Consider the following 27622-nt stretch of genomic DNA (forward strand, 5'->3'; position numbering starts at 1 on the left):
TCAGACCATAGCAGCTGCCCTGGGCACATGCTTCCCTTTCTTCTTCACCCAGGACTCTCAGTTGGCCTTGTGGGTTGTTTCCCTACGTGGCAGGCATCCCTGGATCTTAGGGCAAGAGAAGATTCTAGTTATAACATTTTGATCAGCTGCAGGACTGGAGCAACCAAGACAGGGCAGCAACAGGTGCAAAAATGATGAAAGTTTATTGCCTCTGATGGGAGTCTGGGGTAACCCTAGAACGTTAGGAAAGGCCTTACCAGAAGAAGGGGACTCCCGAGTTAATGATTACAGTGAAAGCAGAAGTAAGGACAAAAACAAGAGCCTGTGGGAGGAACAAGAGGACTTCAGTGAAGCTGAACAGGAGGTGGAGAGAGAATTCTGAATCGCAAGTTCAGAGGAAGACGCTCTTGTTCTGTCTGTGCAAAACTAATAGTTTGGCACCACTGACAGTGGTAAGAGAAACCAAGGGAATGAGATTCTGAAATATTTGGGAGCATTTGTTATAAAAAGACGACGATTTCGAATCACATATAGAAGCAAACTGAAAATCAGGGCAGTTTTGGGGGGGGATATGAGAGGGCCCTTGGAGAGGATGTAGCTTCACAATGTTTATGTCGGGCTGTGGAGTTGGAGGTGTCTGTAGAAGCTAGAGTGAAACCCGGGACTAATGAGGCAGGCGGAGCTGTGATGTGGCTTTCACATCAAAAGATATGCAAATGCTGGGGCCAGAGAAAGCACTGGCCGGTGGGTTTGGAAAGACACAGGCCTTTGGAGCATTGCTCAAAACTGAGCTGTGCTTGCAGAAGGGCTGTAATTTCTTTAGATTATCTGATAGAAGACGCGGTGGTGTTTACCAGCTTCAGGGAGATCAGGCCATTGTGAAATTTTTTCTATAGTAAAACTAGCCCCAGCCAGCCAGACTGGGAATTTACTGCCTGAGCTGTTTTCCAACGTGAGTTTTGCTGGCAAAACTAGACGTGAGTGTTCCCTCGACTCTCAAGAGGCTTGTTTACACTGACTTTATTTTTACTGCCAGCTTTCAAGTGGGAAGAGGGAAATTACATTTAAAGGTCAGCAGGTGAGCAGAAGGATCCCTGCCCCGCCATTCCTGCATGTATGTGCCTGTGTGCACACGTGCCTGTCCCTGTGTGTGTACATGTGTGTGCCTCTGTGTGTGTGTGTGTGTGTGTGTGTGTGTGTTCGTGCTTTTCCAAGTGCCAACGGTGTGCCCTGCTCTGGTGGACAAGACCTGATCACTCGTTTGTATGCATAGTGATGGGTGCCAGGCTGGTTGTTTGGCAGTTTCCTATTTGTTTATTGTAAAGAAGGTAAATCAATCTGCGGGATTTTCTGGACTAGAGAGCAAGGGATGTTTACTGTCAACAGGATGAGGACAAGGAGATGTAAGATACTGAACTAAGGGTGCATCTACTGTCAGGACAAGAGCATAAAAAGGTGGGGAGAAGCCAACTACAGGGTATTTCTGTCTTGTATGGAGCTTTAAGTCTTTGGGTGGGAAATACAGCTTGGAAATTGCCGTCTGGTCAAAGCAGCAGTCAATAGAACTAATAGGGTAAAATCAGGTTGGACTCAAATTCAATTTCATCAACTCTCCTCTTTAAATTTTTTTTTTTTTAATTTCCAAAACAATAACAGAAGGATTCTCACAGTTCTCTTCACTTGAGCAAAGAATTGAGAAGGCAAGTCTGTGGTCCACGTACACATTTCCAGAGAAAGTTAGCACCCAGAGACTAACAGCACTGGGAAAGCTACCCACAAGTGTCGTGCTCTACCGAGAAAAAAACAAGAAGTTGCTGTTCTACTCAGGATTAACCAAGAAGCCATGAAATCCCTTCCTGTGGGGAACTTAGAAGATTGCCTGCTGAGTAAGGTAAGTTACGACAAATCCTGGTCTCTCCCATGCGCCCCACCTCACCCTCCATCCTTCCCAACCAACCTTGATCCAGAAAGGATTCCAGAAACCAAAGGCTGCTGCCACTCAGAGGGTTTAGGGACTTGTATTTCAGTCTTCTCTTTGAGATTCTAGCACCCAGAGGCGTGTTGGGTGCAGACTCAAGTATAGAATGGAGAGTTGGAATCTGGGTTGCAACTCCAGCTCTGCCACTAATCCTTGTGTGGTCATGAGTCACTTAACCTGCCTGCACCTCAGCTTTCTTTGTAAAATGGGAGTGATAATAGGATCTTAATGGGGTCATTGAAAAAGAACAAATGAAATTAAGATAAAGCTTTTTAAAAATCGAAACTGCTAGGTTTTTTAAATCACATTTTTAGTACCCATCAATTGAGAATTAATTTAATTTCTTCTAGATAGAGTCATAGGCTCTCAGAATGTTAGACTATGAAGTGACCTTAAATATTATCTAAATTAAGTCTTTCCATTTACAGATGAAGGTACTAAGACGTGATGTTAATGTTAAAATTAAAACATTGGAACTAAGAGGTAGGAACTAGTCCGTGGTTTTCACGCCTTGACAAGTAAACAAAGCAGAGATCATGATGATAATTTTAAGTAAAGTGTATTTCTTAGGCAAACCACTAAGAGAGATAAATAAGGAAAACCTATGATGATAAAAATTATAGTAAACCAAGTGATTTCCGATTATTCCCCCTTTTGAGGGCTCTAAATGGAAGGATGTTGGCTGGCATCTTCCTGTGGGTCCTGTATTTTTGGTGAGAAAAACTTCCAAATTTTTTAGCCTGGCATTGGAGTAACTTTAACTGCTCTGTTTTTCTACCCTCTGCTTTCCCTGCGTTTCCAACAGCAGAAATTCTCAACAGTGCTTCACATGTTGACTCCAGCCTGTCACATGTCTTGTTTGGCCTGAAGAGTATTTTTTGAGCTTTTCCAATTTCTTTATAAACATTTCAAAATAGTGAGATTTTACATAGAAATCCAGTTTTCTATCTTCCTTCAAACAAAAATATCAGGATGTCTGGTAACCATAGGTCCTGACTTTTGCCTGGAAATCCCAGGCTGGAGCTGAGTGTCTGTTAGGCAGAGCATGTGCTGCCCAGTCCTCAGGAGGCTGCAGCCCTCTGGGTCTGACACCTGCCCCCTGTCCCGTCCTATACTTCCCTCTCTTGTGTGTCCCCTACTCCATCCCTCTAGGGGGTCAAGTCTCCCACTCACACATCACAAGAACTGTTCCCTGAGCAGATCTCAGGCCTGAGCTCTCCTCTCCACTTCTTTGGCTCATATTCATCCTTCAGAATCAATTCAGAGTCCACATTCTCAAGGAAGTTTCCCCTGACACCCCAGCACAACACATTTTTGCCCCCTCATAAACTCCCATCATAATTATTACAAATAGTTTATTTGGCAATCAATTGTATGTTGACTCCTGACACCTCTCCTATTATTGTCTTGGATGATGACTTCAATATTACATCACTTCATTCTTTATAAATTTCTGGAAGGAAGAGCAGTATCTTGGGTATATTTCTTTCCTTTGACATTTACAGAGTATCCTGCATATATGTGGTCAGAAATATCTTCAGAGTTTATTGAAGATAAGGCAAGAGTAGTACGGAAGTTGTTGGCAGGTTGAGGAGCATGTAGGATCTCATTAAATCTAATCAACAGCCATGTGATGTGCATATTACCTCCATTTTCTCCAGAGGAGGAAACAGAGGCTTACAAAGATTAAATAGCTTGTCCAAAGTCACACTGCTAAACTGTGAAGGTCCTGAGGTTTCAGCCTAGTCTTTTTTAGTCCAATGGCCATATTTCCTCTGCTAAACGTCTCTATGTCTCTGCAAACACATATTCAGCACTTGCTTTGTGCAAAACTCTGTGCATGGTTTGAGAGTAGACCAAGGCATAAGATGCGGTCTGCTAACTGTGAAAGAAATTCTGTGCTTTATGTCTTAAGGATAGCCCTGTCCCACTTGCAGATTTTGCACGTAATTCCAAAGGAAAAAGAAGGAAGTTCCATGAACAGACAGGGAAATGCATAAGGTAATATATGGCAGACACAAGGGCTGCAATAGCGATTTCAACAGAGGAAGACAGAGGAGCATTACTCTGATGGGAGAGGTGTCTTACAGAAAGAGGAGTGGAGACAAAGCTTTGGAGGATGTGTAGGGTTTTCATACGTGGAGAAGTATAGGAAAGGTCTTCCAGGCTAACGGAACCCCATTCAAACATTTGAGGTGGGTTTCATTCCCAGGCTCCTTTTTTTGTGGGGGAGGCAGAACAGTGCAGTGGTTACAAATATGAGCTTTGGAATGACAGTGCCTGGGTGTGTGACTTACTAACTCTGGCACCCTGGGCAAATTACTTAAACTTGCTGAACTTTAGTTTTCTCATCCGTAAAATGGGGATAATCATAGCATCCACCTTAAAGGATTATTGGGAGATTCAAATGAGCCCACCCTCGTAAAGTGCCCTGGACACAGCGAGGACTCAATAGTCCTAACTCCACTGGGATGCTGCTACCGCTGCTGCTACATCTGGGTGCTGCAAATATCCTGTGTGGCTCCAGCATTCCTTCGGTGCATTTGTGTCATAGAAGAATTAGTCTGAAAAGAAGGGATAGGATGGTGGAAAACTTATGGTCTCATCTATACCTATCACTGAACTTAAGTCTCCATCCCTTTAAGTTATTTGCTCCTGGAAGACAGAGATGTTGCTGGTTTTTGTTTTGGTGTGTGGTTTTTAAAAAAACCTGATTAGTGGATCTAATGCAGTTCCCAGAATTAAAGGTCGGAACTTCTTGCTTTCTGGAAGGAAGTCCTCAGCCTTTTTCCCCTGGTGGCACCCATCACAGGTGACAGACACCCAGCCACATGCCCACGGGTGTGAGCAGGCCTGTGTGACGTTCCTGGCCAGCTACTTAACACCACTGTGATCTCTCTTTGTCTCAAGGAAGCGTGTCGGAATGCAAGTGAGTCAGAGCAATGTTATTATAGGGAATAACCTTGAATTCCCAATAATTTATATTTGAAACAGTAAATTATTCACGAACTTGAGCTATTAATAGTAGCAAATGACTTGTGGGACAACAATGAGCCAGACGCTGTGGTTGGGGAGGAGGAGGGAAAAGTAGCCCGGGCTGGGATGTGTGCATGTTTACAGGCATGTAGACACGCCCGGAGAGAGGGAGGCCCACGCAAAATGCATCCCCCCTAAATATTGCCCCACATGACTACTTTTGCATAAACCCTGCTTAATTAGGATAACTGAATCCGCATACTGATAAGCATGGCATAGCTTTCCTGGGGTCAGTACAACAGAAGGGTTGGACTAGGTACCTAACCACGCCTAGGATTTTGTGGTTGACTGGTTTAATACAATTCATTTCTGCTTTTGCTCTGTCACATTATAAATGCAGCCTTTTAAAAAAAAAGCTGCACCTTTGTTCATTGATTTAATCAGCAGAGGAGGTAAGTGAAACTTGAACAAATCAGTGAGGTCTAGTTTTGATTTTTTTTTTTTTTTTTGAGACAGAGTCTCACTCTGTTGCCCTGGCTAGAGTGAGTGCCGTGGCGTCAGCCTAGCTCACAGCAACCTCAAACTCCTGGGCTCAAGCAATCCTCATGCCTCAGCCTCCTGAGTAGCTGGGACTACAGGCATGTGCCACCATGCCCGGCTAATTTTTTCTATATATATTTTTAGTTGTCCAGCTAATTTATTTCTATTTTTTAGTAGAGACAGGGTCTAACTCTTGCTCAGGCTGGTTTCGAACTCCTGACCTTGAGCAATCCTCCCGCCTCGGCCTCCCAGAGTGCTAGGATTACAGGCGTGAGCCACCATGCCTGGCCAAGTTTTGATTATTAATAAATGTGCTTTGATTCCATCTTCTTAAATTATTATATTTCCCCCTTAAATTTGTTTCCAAGTTTTGGCATGAAATAAATTTGGTGACAGAGCTGCCTCAAGGCTGCAGCTGGTGTCTTGCTTGCTTCCTGAAGTGTGAGAGGCTATCAGGGGAATTTGGGTTGGGCTTGCAGTGGGTCTCTGCTTGTGGCAGAGCCTCCCTCTTTTATCAAGAAGACTCTGCAATGCTGCCTCAGGCCCCCTGCCTGCTTTTCTGCACCCTGAATTGGAATCTTCTCCCTACATCTCTCTAGGCTGTGGTCAGGATAGATGGAGGGAAACAGTCTGGGGGTTCTAGGTTGTCACACCATGGGAGGGACAAAAGCTACATGGGACTAAGCCTGGAAAACCCCCAGCACAAACCAATTCTGGGGCTACTGAGTGATACTGTGTAGGTCTATAGAGCCTATTGCAGGAAGCATGGCCAGAGATATAATGTGCCCATTACCTGATAAGAAAGGGGCTTCCACTCAGCCTCCAAGGCTTGGGCACTGTGGGAACAGGCTGGGCTCTCTCCCCACAGCTCTGGTCCAAGCCTGGCATCACTGTCCGGCCCCAGCTGCATTCCCCTTCTATGCTGGTGGGATGCCAGAACAGTTGGTGATGCCCAAATAAATGGAGACTTTGGACTTTTTACTTCATGAGCCTTGACTCCAAATTGAGGGCATTTTCAGGTTCAGAGGAGGATAAAGGTAAATATTACTTCTGGTGCTTCCATATTTAAGGGTGTGGCACAGTGAGATGGAAGGAAGAGTTGGGGAACCTGGACATTCAGTCTAGTTCCACTTCCAACTGCCAAGGTGACATTAGGCGAAGCCACCTTGTCACTCTGGTGCTCTGTAAAGTGACACCAGACAAGACAATTCCTGAACTCTTTTCCATTTCTAAGATCCTGAGTCTAAATTGTGGCAGAAGTGGTGAAGGAAGAAAAGCAAAACCAGAATTTGTAGTTCTAGGTCTTGAAAAGCATTCTCTTATTCTGACTTTCAACTTTGGAATTGAAAACAGATCTTAAAGATGGGTTAATAGTCCTGTGTAATGAGTGAGAGATTATAGTTGTCTTTCAGGAAGTGTGTGATCTTGTCCTGTCCAGTAAGAAAATGTCACCATCAAACTGGGGCACAAGTTGTAGAAGAGATTTACAATGAGGAAGTTTCCAATAGGCTACTCATCATATGTGTTATATTCATGTATATGTACCTGTTCATATATACACACACGCACAGTCTCTTAAGCTTTTATCAGTTAAATAGGAATTGATGATGTTAATATAGCGATGAATCTTTTGGTAGCTTATTATCTCAGGAAACAATACATACACATATATGTATGTAGCCACCACTATGTTACTGACATTCAAGTTTTGTGGAATCACACCAGAGGACATGGAAAATTAGGAGGTTAATCTTGGTCCTCAACACATTCTGAGAACCTGACTGCTGGAGAATACTGTTTCCCAGCCACTCTGACTGCAATGTTCTATCTAGTTAGCTCTTGTATTACTTTTTCCCACTCTACCTGATCAAACTTCCAGTCCCTGAACTTGCCCAGTGTTCCCTAATCTACAAAACTTGCTTTATCCATTCCCTATTCAGGCTGGAAAATAGCCTACCACTGCTGCCCTCCCTTGCTGTTTTATCTTTCTCCAGCTCTCGCCCACCAAACTCCAGTCTCAGCACCTCGTATCTTGCCTCTGGAGGGCTGAGAGCTGGGAGAATCATCTCACAACTGAGCCTACTGTATCCCATAGTCTCACGGCCCCCACCACGGCTAAGTCTTGGTGCTGCCTGGCCATCTTTATGCACGTCCCTAAACAGTCCCTCATTCCGTAGAGATGCTATTTCAACAGTCTGTCACCTGACGTCTCCCACTTTGCACCTCACTCCCAGCACACTGCCTTGTCTCCTACTCCATAAACAAAATAGACACCAGACAGGAAATGGCTCCGATTCCTACCATCCCCTGCCCTTTCACTTGTATCTGCACCCTTTTTCTTTCTTTCCTTCCGACACACACGGTGAATTCCTCACTTAGGTCTCTGGATTTGCATGACTCTGGCTGGGAAATCCTTGCACAATGTTTTTGTTCTCTGCTGCCTCTTTCTTCTCCATGCACTCTTTTCCCGCAGCAGTGAAACATGTTCAAGCCTGTGTGGCATTTTGGAAAAACCTGTTGGCGTCCCTGTTGCATTGTTTCATTTTTTCCGTAATCAAACTTCTTGCTTACCTCTGTCCTCACTTGCGTGTCCCCCATTCACTCTGAATCCACCACTTCATGCCTTCCGCTGCCCCACCGCCAATACTAGTGCCCGCTGCCCCTAAAACACACCAATCCTATTCTAGTTGCCAAACCCTATGGACATTTTTTGGCCTTATCTCACTTAGCCACTTACCATTAACTTTGTTCTTCAAATTCTTCTTCCTTTAAGACTTCTCACTGTTTGTTTTCCCAACTCACTACCCTCCTCTAAGGCAATTGCTGCTCCAACAGTATCATAGGAACAGTTGGGATTCTCTCTGTGTTCCTCATGCCTAGCTAGATACCTGCCATTTTCTCTTTCTAGAATAACCTCCGTGCCATTTTCTTCCTAGCTAACTCCTGCTAATCTTTTAACATACAACTCTAACACGCTACACCCCCAGGAAGGTCCCCCAAGCTCCAGACTACATGAAGTGTCCTTTTTCTGTGTATCCATACAAACCTCTACCTCGCGCTAGATTGCAGTGATTTTAATTCCCAGTTTGTCTTGCCTTGTCAATTTATCTATAAACCTCTTGACAACATGTATGCATAGAGCCTGGCACAAAGTAGATGTTCAAGAAAAATTAGTCGAATGGAATTGAACCACAACACACAGGGGAAATCCTACCCTGGGAGGACCCTTGATTATAAGCTTAATTATAAGCATCTAAAACCAGCTCCCTTAATTTTTGTCATGGCAAATGACCTGCCCCTCGGTGACCTTCCACTTGCACACTCTGAAAGATGCAGAGCCTCTATAGTTTACAAATGTTCAAGAAGGGTTCTCTTGGTCCCTTCTCCCATGATGAATATAGTGGGGTGGACATTCAAGGTATTGAGAGCAGTGGGTGGCTGCTGCTGGCAAAAAGAAGATGTTAAAAGCTGGTATAGACATGATCACAATATTCAAAGTCAGGAAAGACATGGAGATTTTTGAAAAGACCAATTCAGGTATATCGCGTATTTCCAATGAGATCGTAAGCTCCTTGAGATCAAGAGCCTCATCTGATGTTTCTTTTGATTCATTGCAATGTTAGGCATCTAGAAGTTATTAGCTTGTTTTTCAAAGACAGTCCTCTGTGTGAGGATATATACATATAAAACAGGACTCAGCCTGCAGACTGGGTCAGCTGTCCCTGTTGTTCCCAGTGGCACCCCACGCTTTCCCATGGTGACAGCCCCACACTTGTATTCTGTGCTTATGTCTGCCTTCCCCACTACTCTGAGTATGTAGCTATGTCTGTCTTACCCATCGCTGGGCCCCAGCAGGTAACAATGCCCAGCACAGAGCAAGTGCTAAATAAATATTTATTGATGAAATGACTCCATATGTGATACACAATATGTGTGCAAATAGATGCACTCTCACATGTGTATTCTACATGCATATGAGGTTGGCTTGTTGGTTGATGGGAGGTGTGAATGAGATCTTGGATGACTGGACCAGCTGATGACTTAGCTTAGGAAAACATAGAAATCTCTTTAACTTGTGCTTTTTTTTCTAGTTATCTTGACCGGTTTATGGGTATCTCAAAACTACTGTAGAATATGTAGAAACAGCCAGAAAGAACATAAAGATTTGTGGATGGGTGTTGGATGTAGATGTATCAAGTATTGCTTCAAATAAGCCCCTGGCTGAAGGAGACCATGCAGGAGACCCTTGTAATGGCACCAGCCCCCAGGTGCCTCCTGCACAAGGTGACAAAGAGCCACTTCCATTTCAGGAAAAACCTTTCCCATTTCTCCATTCATTTGGGTTTTTCTATCTCTCCTGGAGTTTACTAAAGTTCCTTTGTGTTTCCCACAAACATCTATTTCCTTGAACTTTAAGTATCTTATTGGTGCTCAGTTTTCTGTGGGAACTTTCCAGTTCTCAGTGACTTGCTGCACAGCGGCAGCAGAATCATGAATGCGTACCTTTTCTTACGGGTCTGGTGGCAGAAGAAGGAGGGTTAAGAAAAGAGGCAAAGGGAGCCACTGCTTATTGGCACGTCAGTGTGCAGCAGCCTGCTGGGTGCTGACACACATTAACCCATTTAGTAGCCGCCGGCCTGGGCAGCGGGCATCGTTATGCCGTGATACAGTCTCACCAAGGCTCACAAACCCTCCGCGACGATCCTGCCTCTGCTTCCCTTTCCAAACTCCTCTCCGATCACTTTCCTTTTCCTTTCCCAGGCTCCACCCACAGTGGCCTCCTCGCTGGCCCTTTAGCATTGCCAAGCACGCTCCTGCTGTAAGGGCCTTGGAATCTGTCACGTTTTTAGGGAAGCCCCTTTAGTCTCTAGACCCTTATCCTATTTTATTTTTTCTTCACAGGACTTATCACACTTGATGTTACATTGCACATTCAGACACAGACACACACGCACGTAACCTGTATTTTTTACTAAAGGATAAGTATGTGTATTCACTGTTGTTTTAATCATGGTTGTGTCCCCAGCACCTGGACTGGCACCTGCGACATAGTAGGTACTAAATAAACACTGAACAAGTACATCTACTTCAGTAGAGAACATTGAGGCACCGGCAAGTGGCATCTCAGTCAAGGTCAGACCTAAGTCCATCTCCTCTGGAGTGTCTGGAAGGCAGGATTTTTGAGCTGAACCCTTCCAGTCACGGTCACCCCCAGCTGTGCCTTTGGTCACTTCCTCATGCCAGCGCCTCGGGGCCCATGCAGGAAATAACTACCTTTGCCAATCGTTTCACACCCAGGTGGACTTGAGGCGCCAGCGGATTTCCCAGACTGTGGAGGAGGTGCAGAAAGTCATTCACCAACTGACCACGGAAATCAGCCACCAAGACATTAGATTCCAAGCCGTGCCTTACTCTGACACATACAACGGGAACATTAAGGTAAGCAGGTCTCACCTGTCTCTGGGTGCCCAGCAGCACACCCAGGACACTCGGGAGGGCGGAACCCAGTGTGTGACGGTGCTCACTCCACTGAGAATACTCACGACATTTCGTGTTCCTGCAGGTACTCTTAGCAGTCGCCATTTCCAATCTCGTGTCAGAGCTGTTATCTCGTTTGAGCCCCACATTCCTCCATGATAAAGACTGGCCTTTGAGAAGGCAAATGACTTGATCAAGTCATATTAGGCACTAACGCCAGAACTCACCCCGAGGCTTCCGATTCCGAAGCACATTCCACTGTGATGACTGATGCTCAGTCAGGCACAGGTTCATTTATCAAGCAGCTACTTACTAGACTGGGGACTGGGGGAGGGAACTGAGGGGCACTGATAAGAAAATAGCTGAAAGTTGTAGTCAGTGGGTGGCAGGTGGTGGAAGGAGGAAAGCGGCAAGTGGCCCTTAGAAACTACGGGGACAGCCTCTCGCTACCCACTACCGAGTAATCCCACAGAGCATGAGCCACACGGCCAGGGTGTGACAGCCAGCATGACACTACAGTGTGGACAGAGCTGTTCTCACAGAAGTTACCTTACTCGAACCTGTAAATAACCTTGTGGAAAAGACAGTACAGTCATCTGTATTTTAGAGATGAGAGAAGTGAGGCTCTGATCATTCTAAATCTCAACACTGGTTTTTGTTTTTTGAGACAGTGTCACTCTGTCACCCAGCCAGAGTGCGCTGGTGTCATCATGGCTTACCTTTGATTTTGTAAGGATAGCAACCATGAGTCATCAGGCAACAAGAACGGGAGCCAATTCTCAAACTCATGGGCTCAAGTGACCCTATCAGCCTCCTGCGGGGACTATAGGCCCGTACCATGCCTGGCTAATTTTTCTATTTTTAGTAGAGACGGGGTCTCGCTCTTGCTCAGGCTGGTCTCAAAACTCCTGAGCTCAAGCAATCTTCCTGCCTTGGCCCCCCCCAGAGTGCTAGGATTACAGGCATGAGCCACCACACCTGGCCACCGCATCATTCTTTATCTCAATTTTTCTTATGCCGCCTAAGAATCTGTTTCACGTTGTATTAAATTTATATGTATTATTGGCCTAGCTCTCACAGCAGACTGTAAGTTTCTTGATTGTAAGGATCATGCTAACTGATTGTTTCATTCCCAGCACCCAGCATGGTGTGTGGCACATGGTAGACACTCAACTTATGTTGAATGAATGAATAAACGAATGAGCAAAAGAATTAGTACCTGAGCAAAAGACCATCCTGAGCTAGTACATCGCAAGGTTGGTGGACACAAGAACCACCCATGAGACTCTAGGATTTGTGGATTTTGAGACAAAGTCATATTTTAGAAAATTCATTCCAAGATGAAAATTGTAAAACTAGACTGAATCCTGGAATGTGAGAATATCACCTGCCCACCTCTACCATCCCAGGCCAAACTAAATTGGACAAATATAGACCAGTGATTAGGAATACAGACACTACATCACTTTCCTTAGCACTATACCTGAGGAAACTTCCTTCTGTGGTCCCACTTAGAATTCACAGCTTAAAAGATGTCTTGCATTTATATATGTCATGTCTTACATACTAAGTTTTGAAAATACTTACAGTATAGCATATAAAAATTGCATTTATCTTGAATCAAATTGAACAAGTATTTATTAAGCACCATTTACGTGCCTAGCAACATGATAGTAGTGCTTTTGAATTCACACACAAGATTATAGATGTATAGAGTATGGAGTATGGATGTATAGTACAATGTATAGATTTTGAATTCTGTAGTTTAGATGTATTCCCCTCTTTTTATATCTAGTCACCTTTCTGTGGACACCAGAAGTCACTTGGACCCCTGGTCTAAAACATCAAACTGCATGAGAGTCAGTTGAGGCTGACTTGGTGTTCACCCCTGAATGAGTCAATGACTGGGCCGTGGGTGAGGGTTGACCAAGTTAGCACAGTCAGGATTTCCGTGAAGCGGAGGTAGCTGACTTACCAGGCAGTGTGGTGTGCAGTGGATGGCCATGGACACAGCCATGTCCTCCCTCCGGGGGTGCTGCACTCTGAGTCCCCCGTTCCGCCCCTCGGGTCACTGGCCTGACCGATTTCCCCCTGAGTGCTGCTTAACCAGCTCCCAGAGAAAGGGAGTAGGTGGATTCTGATTGTTTGCTTTTCTCTGTTAAAGGTAGAATCATTTCAGTGGCTCACGTTATCTAAACAAACAGGCTTCTATCTCACCTTTGATTTTGTCAGGATAGCAACCATGAGTCATCAGGCAAAAAGAAAGGGAGCCAATTCGCTAAATTCTTTCATGTCCTCTCCCATCCCCTCCCACCCTTTATTCCTATCGGACCTTTCACCATTCCATGTCCTTCCTGACAGAGAGCCAGCCCCGAAAAATAATCACTGAAAGAGCTAGCAAAAGACCTACATTCGGGCTCTTCTATTTACAGGCCGTGTATCCCTGGGGGTCTCTGAGCCCCTCTGAGCCTTGGGTTCCGAATCTGGGAACTGGCAACAAAGCCCACCTCACTGTGTGATTGTGAAGATCGAATGGGCAAGCGCATGAGCACTGCAGTGCTTCCTGTGCCTGGAACTTAATGAATACTAGTTCTTTCCCCTCCCGTGACTTTTCCACCCAAACTTCAGGTCTTCTCTAGAGTTCCAGGTCTAGTTCATTCTTTTTACTCGTGCATTCATGAAACCAAAAACTCAGGAAGTGAATTCACCTGCCTGAAGCAATACAGTGGGTCGGTGGCAGAACAAAGATGTGATCCTCTTGCGACACCCAGGTGTAGGTCTGTACCTCGTCACATTGCCGAGGGTGGAGTGGCTAGTGAGCCGCCTGGCTCGACATGTCAGCTCTCCAGGACTTCTGTTACCTCCCACGTCTGTGAAGTCACACTGATTTTCTCTCCTTTCCTGACCCCAGGTTCTGGCCCCCAGTCAGTTCCTCGTCACAGTCCCAGTAAAAGGCCTGGCGGGGTACAGGGAGGCCAAGGAGCAGCGCTGGCGGTACTACACCCTGCAGGGCACCAGGCTGCCCTGCCCCTTGCCGGGCCCCGAGGGCCTGCAGCAGTGGCTGGAGGTGGAGCAGTTTGTGAAGAGCCTGTGGCAGTGGCATGAGGCAGACGTGAACATCGAGGGGGACATCGTGCCCGCCAAGGTCCTCCAGGTGTTCCGGAAGCTGGCGGAAAACGCAATTAGAGCCTGTCACCTCTCAGGTAAGCTGATCAGGAAAAAGTGCAAGGGAAACCGGTGGCATTTCCCTTTTGCTCTATGAAACCTCTACTTGGGTGTCACTTGAATCCCACACCCCTAATTTGACACAATAATCACGCACTGTTTACATCTGTTCCATCTTCATGATATGAATTAGTTTTTTTTCTGCTGTGGCACATGGAAGGTTGAAATTCATTCTCACAAAACACTCTCATGGATTTAAGTAGATTTCTGTTCTGGCATAGATATGACAGGCTGTGGATTAGGCACCCTGTCCAGGATGTTAGCTTAAAAATTTTAGTGTACTTTTTAAAAAACAAATTAGCAACATCCTCCATAATCTGACTGCAGTACCACAGTATGCTAAGATACCACTCTTGGAAACTACCAACTTGTACCAAAATACAAAATCCAGAAGCCGTAAAGAACTGATTAAGTTTGATAACCCCAAAAATCTTAAGCGACTGTACTATGCAGCATATGTGTGCCATGTGTGTGCATGTGTGTGCGTGTGTGTGTGTGCACATACACACATACCTTTTGTGTTCACACAAAGTGAGAAGGTGAATTTCAACTGGGAAAAAATTGGCTAATTTTCTTTATTATAAAGAGTACTTATAAACCAGTAAGAAAAAAGATGAGCTGACAAATAGAAATAATCACCGAAAACAGAAGAAAATGAATCACAGAAAAATAATATAAATGGCTGGTAAAAATAAGAAAAGGCATTCCCTCTCATGTATATTTCAAGATACATTAGGATGTACTGGATGTTGGGCACATTAAAATACCCAACAGGTTAAAAGGGATGAAAAGTGTGACTGTGCTCAGAGGAGGGCTGGGCAGGGTGAGACGGGTATTTTTATATATTGTTCTTGAAAGTGTAAATCCGTGCCTCCTTTTTAAAGGACAATTTGTCCATTTTTAATTTTTATAATGCGCTTACTTGAGAATTCAACAATTCCAGTTCTAGAAATATAGTTTGACAAGTACACAAAGAAACAGGCACCAGGATAGCCTCTGCCACAGGTTTTATAGTAAATAACTAGAAATAATCCCGATGACTAACAAAGCAAAATTGGCTAAATTAAGTTACATTACCTCTGCCTAGTCGACTACTACGCAGCCTTTAAAAAGAATGAGGCCACAAGCATTGGCACACGTGCACACACAGGGTTATGACAAAATGCTTGTGCCAGATAATTAAATGAAAAACTGCCAAACAGTATGAGATTCTATTTGTGTAGAAATAAAAGATGCCTCTGTGTGTCTGCTTGCTTGTCTAGACAGAGTAGTTCTGAAAGGTTCCGTGATGGCAATAGTTCATGTTTAATGGAGTTTCAGTAAATTGAGGATGCTTTGCTGAATTATTTAACTTAATCTTCATAGCAACCCTACAGAGTAAGAATTCTCTTTCTCCCTGTTTCACAGATGAGGAAACTGAGACTTAGATTAGGTAACCTGCCAGAGGTCACTACCCAGGGAGCAGAGCGAGCTGCAGGAGCAGGACGTGGGCCGGCCCAGCAGCAGCTCACCTCTCACACTGGCTAACATTATTAACAGTGAAAGTGCAAAGCAGAGGTTCAGACCTGGCCAGGCTGACGGGGTGCTTTCAGTAAATAATGCCTAAGTCCCAGACATCATTGTGTTCCTGTCTGGGCAGCTCTGATGAGATGCAGACAATAAGCCCTTTATCGTACCCGGCCAAGGATAGGAATGTTGCCCTTTGAACAGCTTTGCACAGTGAATGAGCTTCCATTTTCTTCTCTGAGCAAGGAAAAGCAAAATAACAGATCCCCATTCAAGACAGCTCATCCTTATCTGTAATGAAGGCCAACAAACAAACAAAAAAACTACCGTATCTTTTGAAAGAAGTGGGAGCAAATTAGAAATGAGGGAATTCTAGTGTGTGACCTGGGAAACTTTACCAGATACATTAGTTTTCTTTCCCTGTCTTTGCCTGGTTGGAAAATGAGGCAGTGGGGGCCTCTTCCCACTCACTTGAACCTTTAAAAAAGATGCTGTGATGTGCTTTGAAGAATTTTACGATTACAGATGATAGCTACATCTGAGGCTGGGCTGGCTGGGTGGATGGGTAGAAACAAATATTATCTGAGAGACTGTGACTCAAAGAAAAGACACGTGAAGCCAAACTCCACCAAAGGCATACAAACAATAAGGGGCTGACACTGTCCCTAACCGGTGTTAGAACATATGGGCAAAGAGCGAACGAAATGGCATCGGCATTCCCTATGTTGCCTTTACTCTCAAACCAACATTTAGGTCTTTGGGTGGCATGGAGAAGAATATAGAAGAATGGTTAGATTTCATTTTATAGTAGCAAACACAGATGATCCCTTACTTACGATAGTTGCACTAAGATTTTTTGCCTTTAGATGGTGAGAAAGCGATACACATTCACTAGAAGCTGTACTTCGACTACTCATACAACCATTCAGAAAATTACATGAGATACTCAATACTTTATTATAAAACAAGCTCTGTGTTAGATGATTTTGCCCAACTGCAGGCTGATGTAAGTGTTCTGAGCACATTTAAGATAGGCTAGGCTACCCTGTGGTGTTCAGTAGGTTCGGTGCACTAAATGCATTTTCAACTTATGATATTTTTGACTTATGATGGGTGCATCAGGACGTAGCCCCACTGTAAGCTGAGGAGCATCTGTACTGTACTTTTTTTTTTTTTTTTTTTGAGACAGAGTCTCACTTTGTTGCCCGGGCTAGAGTGAGTGCCGTGGCATCAGCCCAGCTCACAGCAACCTCAAACTCCTGGGCTTAAGCGATCCTCCTGCCTCAGCCTCCCGAGTAGTGGGGCTACAGGCATGTGCCACCATGCCCGGCTAATTTTTTCTATATATATTTTTAGTTGTCCAGATAATTTTTTTATTTCTATTTTTAGTAGAGACAGGGTCTCACTCAGGCTGGTCTCAAACTCCTGACCTCAAGCGATCCACCCGCCTTGGCCTCCCAGAGGGCTAGGATTACAGGTGTGAGCCACCGCGCCCGGCCTGTACTGTACTTTTTGTTTTTATTCTATGGCTCTTTCTTTTAGTTGAGGCTTCTGAAAAGAATGTATTAATTTAAAGAAAAGGGAGGAAGGGAGGGTGGGCGAGGGATACAAACCTACGTACCCGGTACAATATACACAACTCTGGTGACAGGCACACTAAAAGCCCTGACTTCAGCATTATACAGTTCATCCACGTCACAAAAACACTTGTACCTCCTTAATATTTTTAAATAAATTAAAAAAAGAAAAGAAAAGGTGCCATAAAAATGTTGGGATTGGGGGAGAAAGAAAAAAGAGAAACTCACCAACAGTAAGACTTTTTAGTAATGCTCTAACCCTGACTCATGGTCTGGTTTTCATGTAAATGCCCTACCCTTGATGTGCTGCTACTGCCATTGTGAAAGTTACCCACCAGTTGCAGAGAGCTGGTCAGAGCAACAGCTCACAGATTCCTTCTCTGAACACTTGTATTGAGCAAGCTTTTCTCTTCTCATGGTCCATTTGGTCTTTTCCCGTCAGGTAAGGTCAGCATGCTAGCAAACCGCTCTGCAGTTTGGGTTGCCGTGGAAACATCCGTATGTCAGGTGGAGCTAGAGCTGGCCCCCACAGTGGAGATCCCCACCACCTGGTCGGAGAAGGCCCGGTGGCCCCGATGTCTGAAGCGCTGGCCTTCCCCGGAGAGAGTGGAGTGCATCAAGGTATCGGTGGGTGGGACCCCAGCTCGCCGGGCCAGTGTTACCAGCAGCTTACCCAGTCCCGGCGTTACTGACTGACTGCCCACCAGCTTCCCAAGGACAGTGGAGGTGTCACTAGATCAGCAGTTCCCAAAGTGGGGCCCTGGACCAGCAGCAGCGTCACCTAAAAACTTGTTAGAAATGCAGATTCCCGGGCCCCACTCTGGACCTGCTGGATGAGAGCCTGTGGGCAGGGCCCAGCAATCGTGTTAATGAGCCCTGAGGGTGAGGCGGCTCCAAGGCCAGCTCAGCTGCCTTCTGCAAACTGTCCACATCCAAGGTGGCTTGTGTTCTCCCCATGCCCCCTCTTGTCCCATGTAGGATGTGCTGCCTGCCCAGTGACAGGTTCCCAGGCTAGTGGACAGCCCCAGAAATGGCTTTCCACTTCAGCAAGCATTGCTTGTCTCATTCCCCAATATTTTTCTCTTTTTCCAGTCATTTGGGTTTAACTTGCTGGCCCGTTCGAATTACCACTGGGAGCTGAGCTTCCTCCAGGCCGAGCAGGTGTTGCTGGAGCAGCTGGATGAGGACGGGGGCTGCCGCAGGAGGTGTCTGCAGGTCATGAGGCAGCTGAAGGAGGACGTCTGGTGCCCGGGGAAGAGGCCCATCCTCTCGTCCCACCACCTGCAGGTGAGTGTGGGCCTGGCCAGAGCCACTGGGGGGGGGTGTGAATTCAGGATGGGGCTGTAATATCTATATTTGCCATCCCGCAAATTATTACTCATTATGGAAATAGATGAACTCGGGCTGTGTGTGTGTCCACAACACCCTGCCCAGGGTAAAATCTCCTCTCCTCCCTCCCTCCCCACCCCCATCCCTTCTCTCCCTCCTGTTATTTCACGCAACAAATCAGTGTGTGCCCACTATGGGCCAGAAACCCTGCTGGGGTTCAGAAATGAATTACAAAATGTGGTTTCTGCCTCACCCCTTGGATGAAGTCATGCTTTCCCTGATGTTATGACCCACTCAGTTCCCGTTCTAGCCCAAGTGCAACCGCTCATACACACACAGACACGCTACACATGGTGGGGGTAGGGGCTGGGAAACCAGGAAATGGTGAGGTTATCACATAAACATTGCCACAAACCTGGTTCCAGGCTTTGAACTTCCGGGTTCCAAATCATCAGGCAGGGCTTTTCCCTTGCTCTGCCAGCTCCTGCCTCCCCTTGCCCCAAACCCAACATCATACATTCACCAGCGCATTCACTTGCTCACTCATTCATTCAGCAAATGCTCAGTGAGATTCCTCCAGGCTGGAGGGCTCTGGGCCAGCACCTGCTCTGTGCTCGGCACCTGGAGGTACAAAGTGAACACACGCAGATGTGGCTCCTGCTCTCGCGGAGCTTCTGGTCTATCAGCGGGGAGAGACATTGGTCCACAAGCCCTCAGGTGTGAGGACATATCGAGTGGAGCACCGGAGGGGAGAGTCACGTCGTTCTGTGAGGGCTCAGAGCAGCAGAACCTGGCCTGGCCCGGGGCACTGGGGGCTTCCTGGAGAGGTGGCCTTTAGTCACCCCGCTCCTTCTTTCTCAAATTGTGGGCCACACAGAGCGAAGTGGACTCTCCCTGACAGCAGTGTGCAGCATGCTGGGGTTGGGAGGGATCCGACTCTTGCAGGACACCACAGCCCAGCCCAGCTAGGCCTGCCCAGGAGCCTCAGCCCTTCTCCCTGCCCCCACTGCCTTTCCACACAAGTAAGCAAAGGTCCTGGGGCAGCCACCATTCTGTGTGGTGCCTTCCTTGCATGCTCCTACCTGTTCCTCCCCGCATTCGATGGACAAAGCCATCTTCTGGCCCCATGTTACTCTTTCTGCTCTGAAGTGACCATTTAGGGGCAAGTACAGGTCAGTCTTGCTCACCTAGTGCTTTACCCGATGGTCTCATTCATGTGAGGGCAGGAGGATGAGTTACCCCCAGTACTTCTCCCATGGCGTTGTACACAGTGGCTCAGTAAACGTTTGTTGAGCGAATGAAAGAGCGGCTTCCCATCTTATTCAACATTTCTTTTTTGCACAAAATCACTAGTGTTTGTTTTGTGCTCTTATCTTTCCTGATAACCTGTCCTTCTTGACCTGCCCAAGAATCTCTTAACATCTCATCTGTCTGCGCACAGTGGGGCCTTTCTCTGGAGTTTTGACATCCTCAGCATGTCCCCAGACACACTCCCCTACACACACACAACCTGTCCTCCCGGGTTGAGGGCATGTGCCTTCGGAAGATACTTGGATGTGTTCTGTGGATTTAGCTCGCTTTCTACAGGCCACACTCGGAAGAGGCAGAGCTGAGAAGCGCTCACTAAAGTCTGTCTCATGTCCAAACCTCATAATCTTAATGATTAACTTCTTTGTCCCTCAATTAAGATGGATAGAAACACCATTAAGTGGCATGAAAATTTCAGGAAAGATGGACTAGAGCCACTACAGGCCTCCCAGCCCATGACGGCTCTCAAAACTGCGTTCCACCCAGGGGTGCACTTCTATTCCGACAGCTCCTACATCACCTAGAGGATTTTAAGGCCACTCATTCAAGGTTCTCTTTTTCAGTCCTCCCTGGCCCACCTACACAGTATAATAGACTTGTGCATTCTCAAGGATGGGTATTTTATTTTATTTTATTTTATTTTTTGAGACAGAGTCTTATTCTGTTGCCCAGGCTAGAGTGCCATGGCATCAGCCCAGCTCACAACAATCTCAAACTCCTGGGCTCAAGCAATCCTACTGCCTCAGCCTCCCAAGTAGCTGGGACTACAGGCATGTGCCACCATGCCCAGCTAATTTTTTCTATATATATTTTTAGCTGTCCAAATCATTTCTTTCTATTTTTTAGTAGAGATGGGGTCTCGCTCTTGCTCAGGCTGGTCTCGAACTCCTTACCTCGAGCCATCCTCCTGCCTCGGCCTCCCAGAGGGCTAGGATTACAGGTGTGAGCCACCGTGCCCAGCCAAGGATGGGTATTTTAAAAAGGGGGATTATTTGTGGATAAAAGTAGGATAAATAGAATAGTGCCAACTGCCTTTTCCTCTAGTCTTCCATCCTTGGTCCCTGGGCAGAACTGTCTCATAGTTAGGGGCTCACTCTTGGGAATGAATGTGTATGGTGACAATGTGGTTAGACACCATCCCGGACGATGGCTGAGTGTGCTGGATCCTTGCCACGTCTCTAGCGTGGAGAAAGTGGAAGAGGTTGGGTTGCAAAACAGCGTTAGGAAGGATGTGGCAATCATAGTCCTCTCACCTTGGGTCCGACACTGTCTTGTAAGGTCCTCCTCCCCAAAGAGGCTGTTCCCCAAGACTGCTTCATGTGAAACGGAGCTTGTCTTTCATTGGCTTATGTATTCCTAAAACCCACCCAAAGGTACAAGGCTTGATTATAATTGGCTTAACTGTTCCAGTCTGCTTAGGGAGATAAAAGCTTAACTAACAAGAAGAATAGCATAAAATTATCTCTGACTCATTTATTCAAAATAATATAATCTAAATCGGCCGGGCGCAGTGGCTCATGCCTGTAATCCTAGCTCTGGGAGGCCGAGGCGGGTGGATCGCTCGAGGTCAGGAGTTTGAGACCACCCTGAGCAAGAGTGAGACCCCGTCTCTACTAAAAAAATAGAAAGAAATTATCTGGCCAACTAAAAAAATATATATATACAAAAAATTAGCCGGGCATGGTGGCTCATGCCTGTAGTCCCAGCTACTCGGGAGGCTGAGGCAGTAGGATCGCTTAAGCCCAGGAGTCTGAGGTTGCTGTGAGCTAGGCTGATGCCACGGCACTCACTCTAGCCCGGGCAACAGAGCAAGACTCTGTCTCAAAAAAAAAAAAAATATATATATATATATATATATATATATAATCTAAATCAAAACATATTCAATATCTTGCCATGAACCAATAACTGCTCTTAAAGATAAAGACTATATAAAAATACTCAATATGTACACCATAATGTTAATTAATTAATTCATTCACTTATTTAATAAACCTTTATTGACTGCCTCTCATGGGTACTAGTGGCATAACAGTGAATAAAAATAGGTGTAGTCCACTGCTCTCATGAAGTTTATAATCTAGGAGGGGAGATGAGAAAATCAAATAATCACATAAATGTAAAAACTACTGTCATCATTGTTTCTTACGAGAAGTCCATGGCTAAGAGAATGTGTAACAGATGTACGGGGAAAATTTGATATGCTGGATGAGTTTTCTGGACAAAGAAGGAAGGAAGGATGTTCTCGGCAGAAGGAAGAGGATGTGCAAATGCCCTGAGGTAGAAGAGAACATGAAATGAGGCCAGTGTGGTCAGAGGGAGAGAACAAGGGAGAACGTGGGGTGTGGAAAGGAAGGCAAGGGGCAAACCTTACAAACAAAACCATGTTAAGGATTATGTTTTTAGTTAACAAACCGGGGGCAAGATTTGTATTATAGACAAAAAGGAATGTCGATTTACATTTTAAAAAGATCATGTTGGCTGCAGTGTGGATGGTGGCAGGGAGATGGTGACAAGAATAGCTGCAGGCTGGTGAGACAGCTCTTGCAGAGGTCCGGTGAGATGTGGAGGGGTGTGGACGAGGATGGCAAGCCTGGAGATGAAGATAAGTGGGTGGATTTGAGAAATACTGAGGCAGGAGGATTGCAGGACTTGGGTGGGGTGGTTCGGGAGAGCGGTGCCTGCTGGGTTTGTGTCTTGCGGAACTGGCTGGGTAAGCAGCTCTGGTGGTGGATCGGGTTTGTGAGAGGAGCCAGGAGTTCAGTTCAGACATGCTGAGACTGAGGCAACTCAGATATTCAAGAGATACGGAGGTCAGAGGAGAAGCCTGGGCTTGGAGAAAAAAATTGCAAGTCACCTATGTTTCATGAGCATTAAAGCCACTGTGGTGGAAGAAGCAGAGCTGAAGGACTAGTTAGAGGAGAAGAGGGCCCAGAACCGCGCCTCCAGAAACTCCACCATGCAGAGGCAGCACGGAGCACGAGCCTGCGCAGGAGTAGCTGTAGTGTGGGGACAAGGTCCCGAGGGTACCCTGGCTTGGAAGCCCAGTGAAGGACGGCTCGAGAGAGACTCAGGTCTGCTGAAAGGTCGGGTGACGTGCAGGCTGCTGAAGGCCTGTGGATTTAGAAACGTGATCATTGGGTCTTAACGAGAGCCGCTTCTGAAGATTAACGGCAGCAGAATCCATACGGGGCTGGATGTTGGAGGCAGAGAATGGGGGAAGAGGACGTGACAACAAATCATAGAGCTGACTCTGTGGAGCAGCCTGGGTGTGCAGAGTAAGAGTTAGGGCAGGAGGGAAATGTGGGATTGGGGGAGCAGGAGAGCTTGGAACAGGAAGAGGGTCGTCATCACATGCAGTTCCCAAAAGGCAGGATCCCGAGCCCTGCGGAGGGACGGCCCCGCTAGGAGGAGGGGTGGGTGCAGAGAGGAAGAGAGGAGGATGCCACAGCAGGCGAGAAGTGTCTGGTTTGGAGGGCGAGGGCTTCCATTTTCCCTGTAAAGTAGGAGGCAAAGGCATCTGCCTGGAGTGGGGTGTTGCAGGTTGGAGGAGAGCCGTGGTCACTGGGATGTCAGAGGAGAGTGAGGGAGTGAATTCACCAGGAGGCGCGAGGCCAGCTGGTGAGACTGAGGCCCCACCTGAGGCTGCCTCAGGCATTCATGGCAGACCCAGGCCACCCTGGGTGGCTCCTTGCTCCCTCCTTCCAAGGCCACATAAGCTCAATCGCTGTTTCTGAAGATACCCTCCTCAACTGCCCAATACCGTGGCTGACACCACCTCTTCCTTCCACAGACGGTGCTCTTTTGGACCTGTGAGAAATATCCCCACTTTAAAGACTGGCAGGTCTTCGGCAAAGCATTCCTGCGCCTGGTGAGGAAACTGCACAAGTGTGTGAGCCAGCACTTTCTGAAACACTACTTCGTCCGAAACAGCAACCTCCTACGGTGCGCGAACTCGGGCGAACTGGACGCAGTGGCCCAAAAGCTGGCCTTCTTCCTGAAGAACCCCCAGATCAGCCTGCCCTGAGGGCTGCCCCGGCCTGGGTGGCTCTTGGACATTTCATTTGGGCTTGACCTCATTTTCTGGATGGTTCCTAAGTCAGGTGCCAGGATCCTGCCCAGGAGAGAGGAAACACATGGCAGAGGGAATCACGTCCGACCAGCAGCACTTAAGGGGGGAAAGCTGTGCCCACGAGGTCTGGCCCAGGCCTCCCTGGAGCCGAGCGAGCATTTCAGCCCTAGCTACCTCTCTTGGGGACGCCTCTCATCAAGCTTCCCCAAGCCACAGATTCCGAACAGATCACAGTTCTGAGTTTATTTTCCTCTGCTCAGGCTCGAGTGTCTGACGGGGGGATGGAGACAGAACCCCTCAAAGGCTAGACATTAACCTGCTGCCCCGGAGTGCTGTCCAGCCCACTGGACACGGGCTCACTGTGCCTCCCACAGAGCAGGGCTGTGAGCCTGTGGCACTGTGCTGGTGCCTTTTCAAGGCACTGGGGAAGGCCTTGGATCAACACGAAGTGTCACTGGCTGGTGTTTGCATCCTGGGTCAGCACCCGCAGCACTGATGGAGTGATTGCACCTGATGCGTAAGCGTGCCTGCCTGTGCTTGCAGCCTGGCAGCTTCCCTGGGCGGTGGTTCCGCCTGCTTCCCTGGTGTTCTCTGAGCAGGGAGGGAATGGTTTTGATGGTAAGAGCAAGTCAAAGATGACAGTGCAGCTCTGTCTACCGCCTGAGCCCAGCCACAGCCCTCTCTTTGCTTCTCATGCCATGACGGGACTTCCTGATATTTATGTAATGAACTCAGTACTACGGTCTGCAGGGAATGACCTTGGCGTGGCTCACCTCTCAATGCATTCCTTTACTCGCTTCATTCACTCCCTCATTCATGGGTAAACAAATATTCATTCGGCACTTGGAATACAGCAAAGACGACAAAGACTTCCCTGGTGGGGATAACACCTGATGGTGGAGACAAGGAATGAACAACAGATTCGTAAACACGATATTACAGAGGGGAGAGAATGCTCTGAAAGAAACAATCAATGTTGCAGTCGAGTCCCAGAAAGATCCAGGCAGGATGAAAATGCACACAGCTGAAAGGGAAGGAAAGGAGAACGAGGGCAGGCCTGGAGGGGCTGGCAGGAGTCAGGTCACTTGGCCTTGTAAAGCTGTGAGGAATCAGTATTTTCTTCTAGGATCAAAGGTGTGACATTTGGCCTCTCCCGAAGCAGAGGGGTATCATGATCTGACTTGCATTTTAAATGAATGTTCTGACAAGTGCATAAAGAGCGTCTGGGGGCTCATGCGAGAGTCAGGGGGACGGCAGTCCCTCGAGTCACCCATCTGGAGTCTTGCTAGACCCACAAAGCAACACCTCCTGCGCAGCACAACTGACCGGGAACTCCGGGAGGTCCTGGTGACGCCAGTGGTTTCTTCTGGCGTTTGCTTACTGCGTCTCAACTCAGGGGCTCCCTTATTACTTTGGAATATTTCCCCCCAAATATGCATAACAAAGTCAAATTTCTAAAGCATGACCTACTGATTTTGTTTTGATGAAAATCCACATTTGGAAATGAAAATAATGATTTTTCAAAACTACTGTAACCAAATGGTGGGGGCCCTAGGTTAGCACATAGGAAATTACGGTTTTAAAATGTTAGGGGGGAAAAAAAAGTCTTTCCAAACATATGATAATGAACAAACTAATGTTTTGTTAAATCATCAAAAAACTTGCATTCTAATTCTCATATTCCTGTATCTTGGGAAAGATCACTTTGAGAGGGTGGCAAACGTAACAGGTTTTTTTCTTTTTATGATGAAAACATCTTAAGCAAGTTTTAAAACAGCTATGCGATCACAAAATGCCAAAAAGTGAAAGTGATTGTACCATTGGTCCAGCACGTGTGTATGTGTGGAGAGAGAGAGAGAGACTGACATGCGCCAAGGTCAGATTCCAATGGACTCTTGACCTCCCCAGGAGATCTGCGGGTCTTGCCGGAGGTGGGGCTGTCTGCAGATTCCTGCGCTTTCCCACTTACGGCCAGCAGAGGGCAGCAGGAGACCACATATGAAAAGCTCCGCGTTCCACGCATACTTGTCCGCAGAGCCCAGCAGGTGTCACTCGTCTCAGCCCAGCACTTAAACACCTGGCTCCTCCAAAGCAGGGAACCAGGGACAGTGGATTCCAGCTGACGCTAAATTGTTGACTTTTCCTGCCATTCCAGCCCCCAATTAGTCTTAATGCTAGAAGTTCAGATATAAAAAGGGAGCTTATGAGGGGACAGTCCATCCTGGGGCCTGGAGCATTCAGCTTCCTTTGTTTCTGGGGACAGACTGCACAGCTCTGAAAAGTCTGATAACATTACTCCTCTATTCTAGTCAGTTTTTTGTTGTTGTTTTTTTTTTTTAATTCTCCAAAGAGCTTTTCCATCCTTCTGCCCTCTGCTAGGCACAGGACTAGCTTTACAGAGGAGTGGTTGGTATTCAGCCACTGCAACTGACCTGCCAGCCTTTGCCTCCCTGTTCTGACACGGTGTCACCGCATGCCCTGGGCAAGTCGTCTGACCCCTCTAAATCTCCAGTTCCTTCTCTCCAAGACAAGCACTTTTACGCCCTGAATGGTGACTCCCCCGAATTCATACGTTGAAGCCCTAACCCCTGGCACCTCAGAATGTGACTGTGTTTAAAGAAGTGATTAAGCTAAAATGAGGCATTTAGGGTGGGCTCTGATCCTCTCTGACTGGGGTCCCCATAAGAAGAGGAGAGTGAGGGCCAGAGACAGCAGGGTGAGCCCACGGAGGGCGGCCACCCACAAGCCTCGGAGAGAGGTCTCGAGGGAACCAACCCTGCCCACACCTTGACCTTGGACTGCCGGAATCCAGAACTGTGAGAAATAAATTTCTGCTGCTTAAGCCTCTCAGTCTGTGGTATTTTGTTATTTTCCTGCGGCCCTGGGAAACTACACAGGTATCATGAGAGAATATGTGTCTCATTGCCTTGGTGAAAGGAATAAATGGAATAATGAATGTAAAAGGCTCCTAGTTTGGTATCTGGCGTGGGATAGCGGCTGAATAATCATTTGTCATTTGAGATGCCTACCCCTCGTGGCCGTTTGCCCACCTCTGTCGTTCCTGATAACAGTACCATCCCATATATAAATTCTTTATAGAGGAAGTAGAAATTATCATAATGAAAATGTGCAGAAAATTCCAATGCAAGTTCCACATACCCATTTTCCCTTTGTCCCTCTTGCTAATATAGAGGCAGTATCTCTCCTGAAAGGCCAGTTTCGCCATATGCAAATGCTCTGATGCCCCCCAGCTTCTCAGGCTTTCACAGTTAATTTTTTTTTAATTTTTTTTTACTCTATATATTTTTAGTTGTCCAGCTGATTTCTATCTATTTTTAGTAGAGATGAGGTCTCGCTCTTGCTCAGGCTGGTCTCGAACTCCTGACCTCGAGCGATCCACCCGCCTCGGCCTCCCAGAGTGCTAGGATTACAGGCATGAGCCACTGCACCCGGCCAGGCTTTCACAGTTATTTCCCATGGTATCGTCCAGGTTCTCCTGCAACTGCCGCCTGACTCTTCTCCACTCTACTATCCAGCTTCCCGAGCTATTATTCGTGTGTCTCCACTTACTCGTCTTGTTCACACTTTTTTAAGTTGTGAAAGATATTCATACATGCGAGAATCTAACCTATT

At 46.7% G+C, this 27622-nt stretch overlaps 1 protein-coding gene across 3 annotated transcripts; it reads left to right on the forward strand.

Annotated features, from left to right (window-relative positions):
- MAB21L3 (mab-21 like 3) lies at window positions 1–26925 on the forward strand. Of its 3 annotated transcripts, none has more exons than XM_045546900.1 (7): window positions 1–452; window positions 1657–1891; window positions 10793–10933; window positions 13884–14175; window positions 17723–17901; window positions 18373–18567; window positions 23711–26925. In XM_045546900.1, exons 2-7 carry the CDS (start codon window positions 1844–1846, stop codon window positions 23942–23944), a joined length of 1089 nt encoding a protein of 362 aa, XP_045402856.1. In that variant the 5' UTR covers window positions 1–452; window positions 1657–1843; the 3' UTR covers window positions 23945–26925. The 3 variants fall into 3 exon arrangements, with proteins under 3 accessions (XP_045402856.1, XP_045402857.1, XP_045402858.1); XM_045546901.1 differs by lacking the exon at window positions 1–452 and adding an exon at window positions 1019–1078; XM_045546902.1 differs by lacking the exon at window positions 1–452 and adding an exon at window positions 1297–1328.
- Window positions 26926–27622: the final 697 nt, after the last annotated feature.

Source organism: Lemur catta, chromosome 3 (genome assembly GCF_020740605.2).
Source record: "Lemur catta isolate mLemCat1 chromosome 3, mLemCat1.pri, whole genome shotgun sequence".
Taxonomy (NCBI): Eukaryota; Metazoa; Chordata; class Mammalia; order Primates; family Lemuridae; genus Lemur; species Lemur catta.

Bases quoted from the DNA above. Each gene is read 5' to 3' on its own strand.
- MAB21L3 (XM_045546900.1), top strand. From the start codon at position 1,844: ATGAAATCCCTTCCTGTGGGGAACTTAGAAGATTGCCTGCTGAGTAAG. The intron at 10,934-13,883 runs GTAAGCAGGTCT...TCCTGACCCCAG, and splicing joins CATACAACGGGAACATTAAG to GTTCTGGCCCCCAGTCAGTT. The intron at 17,902-18,372 runs GTATCGGTGGGT...CTCTTTTTCCAG, and splicing joins AGAGAGTGGAGTGCATCAAG to TCATTTGGGTTTAACTTGCT.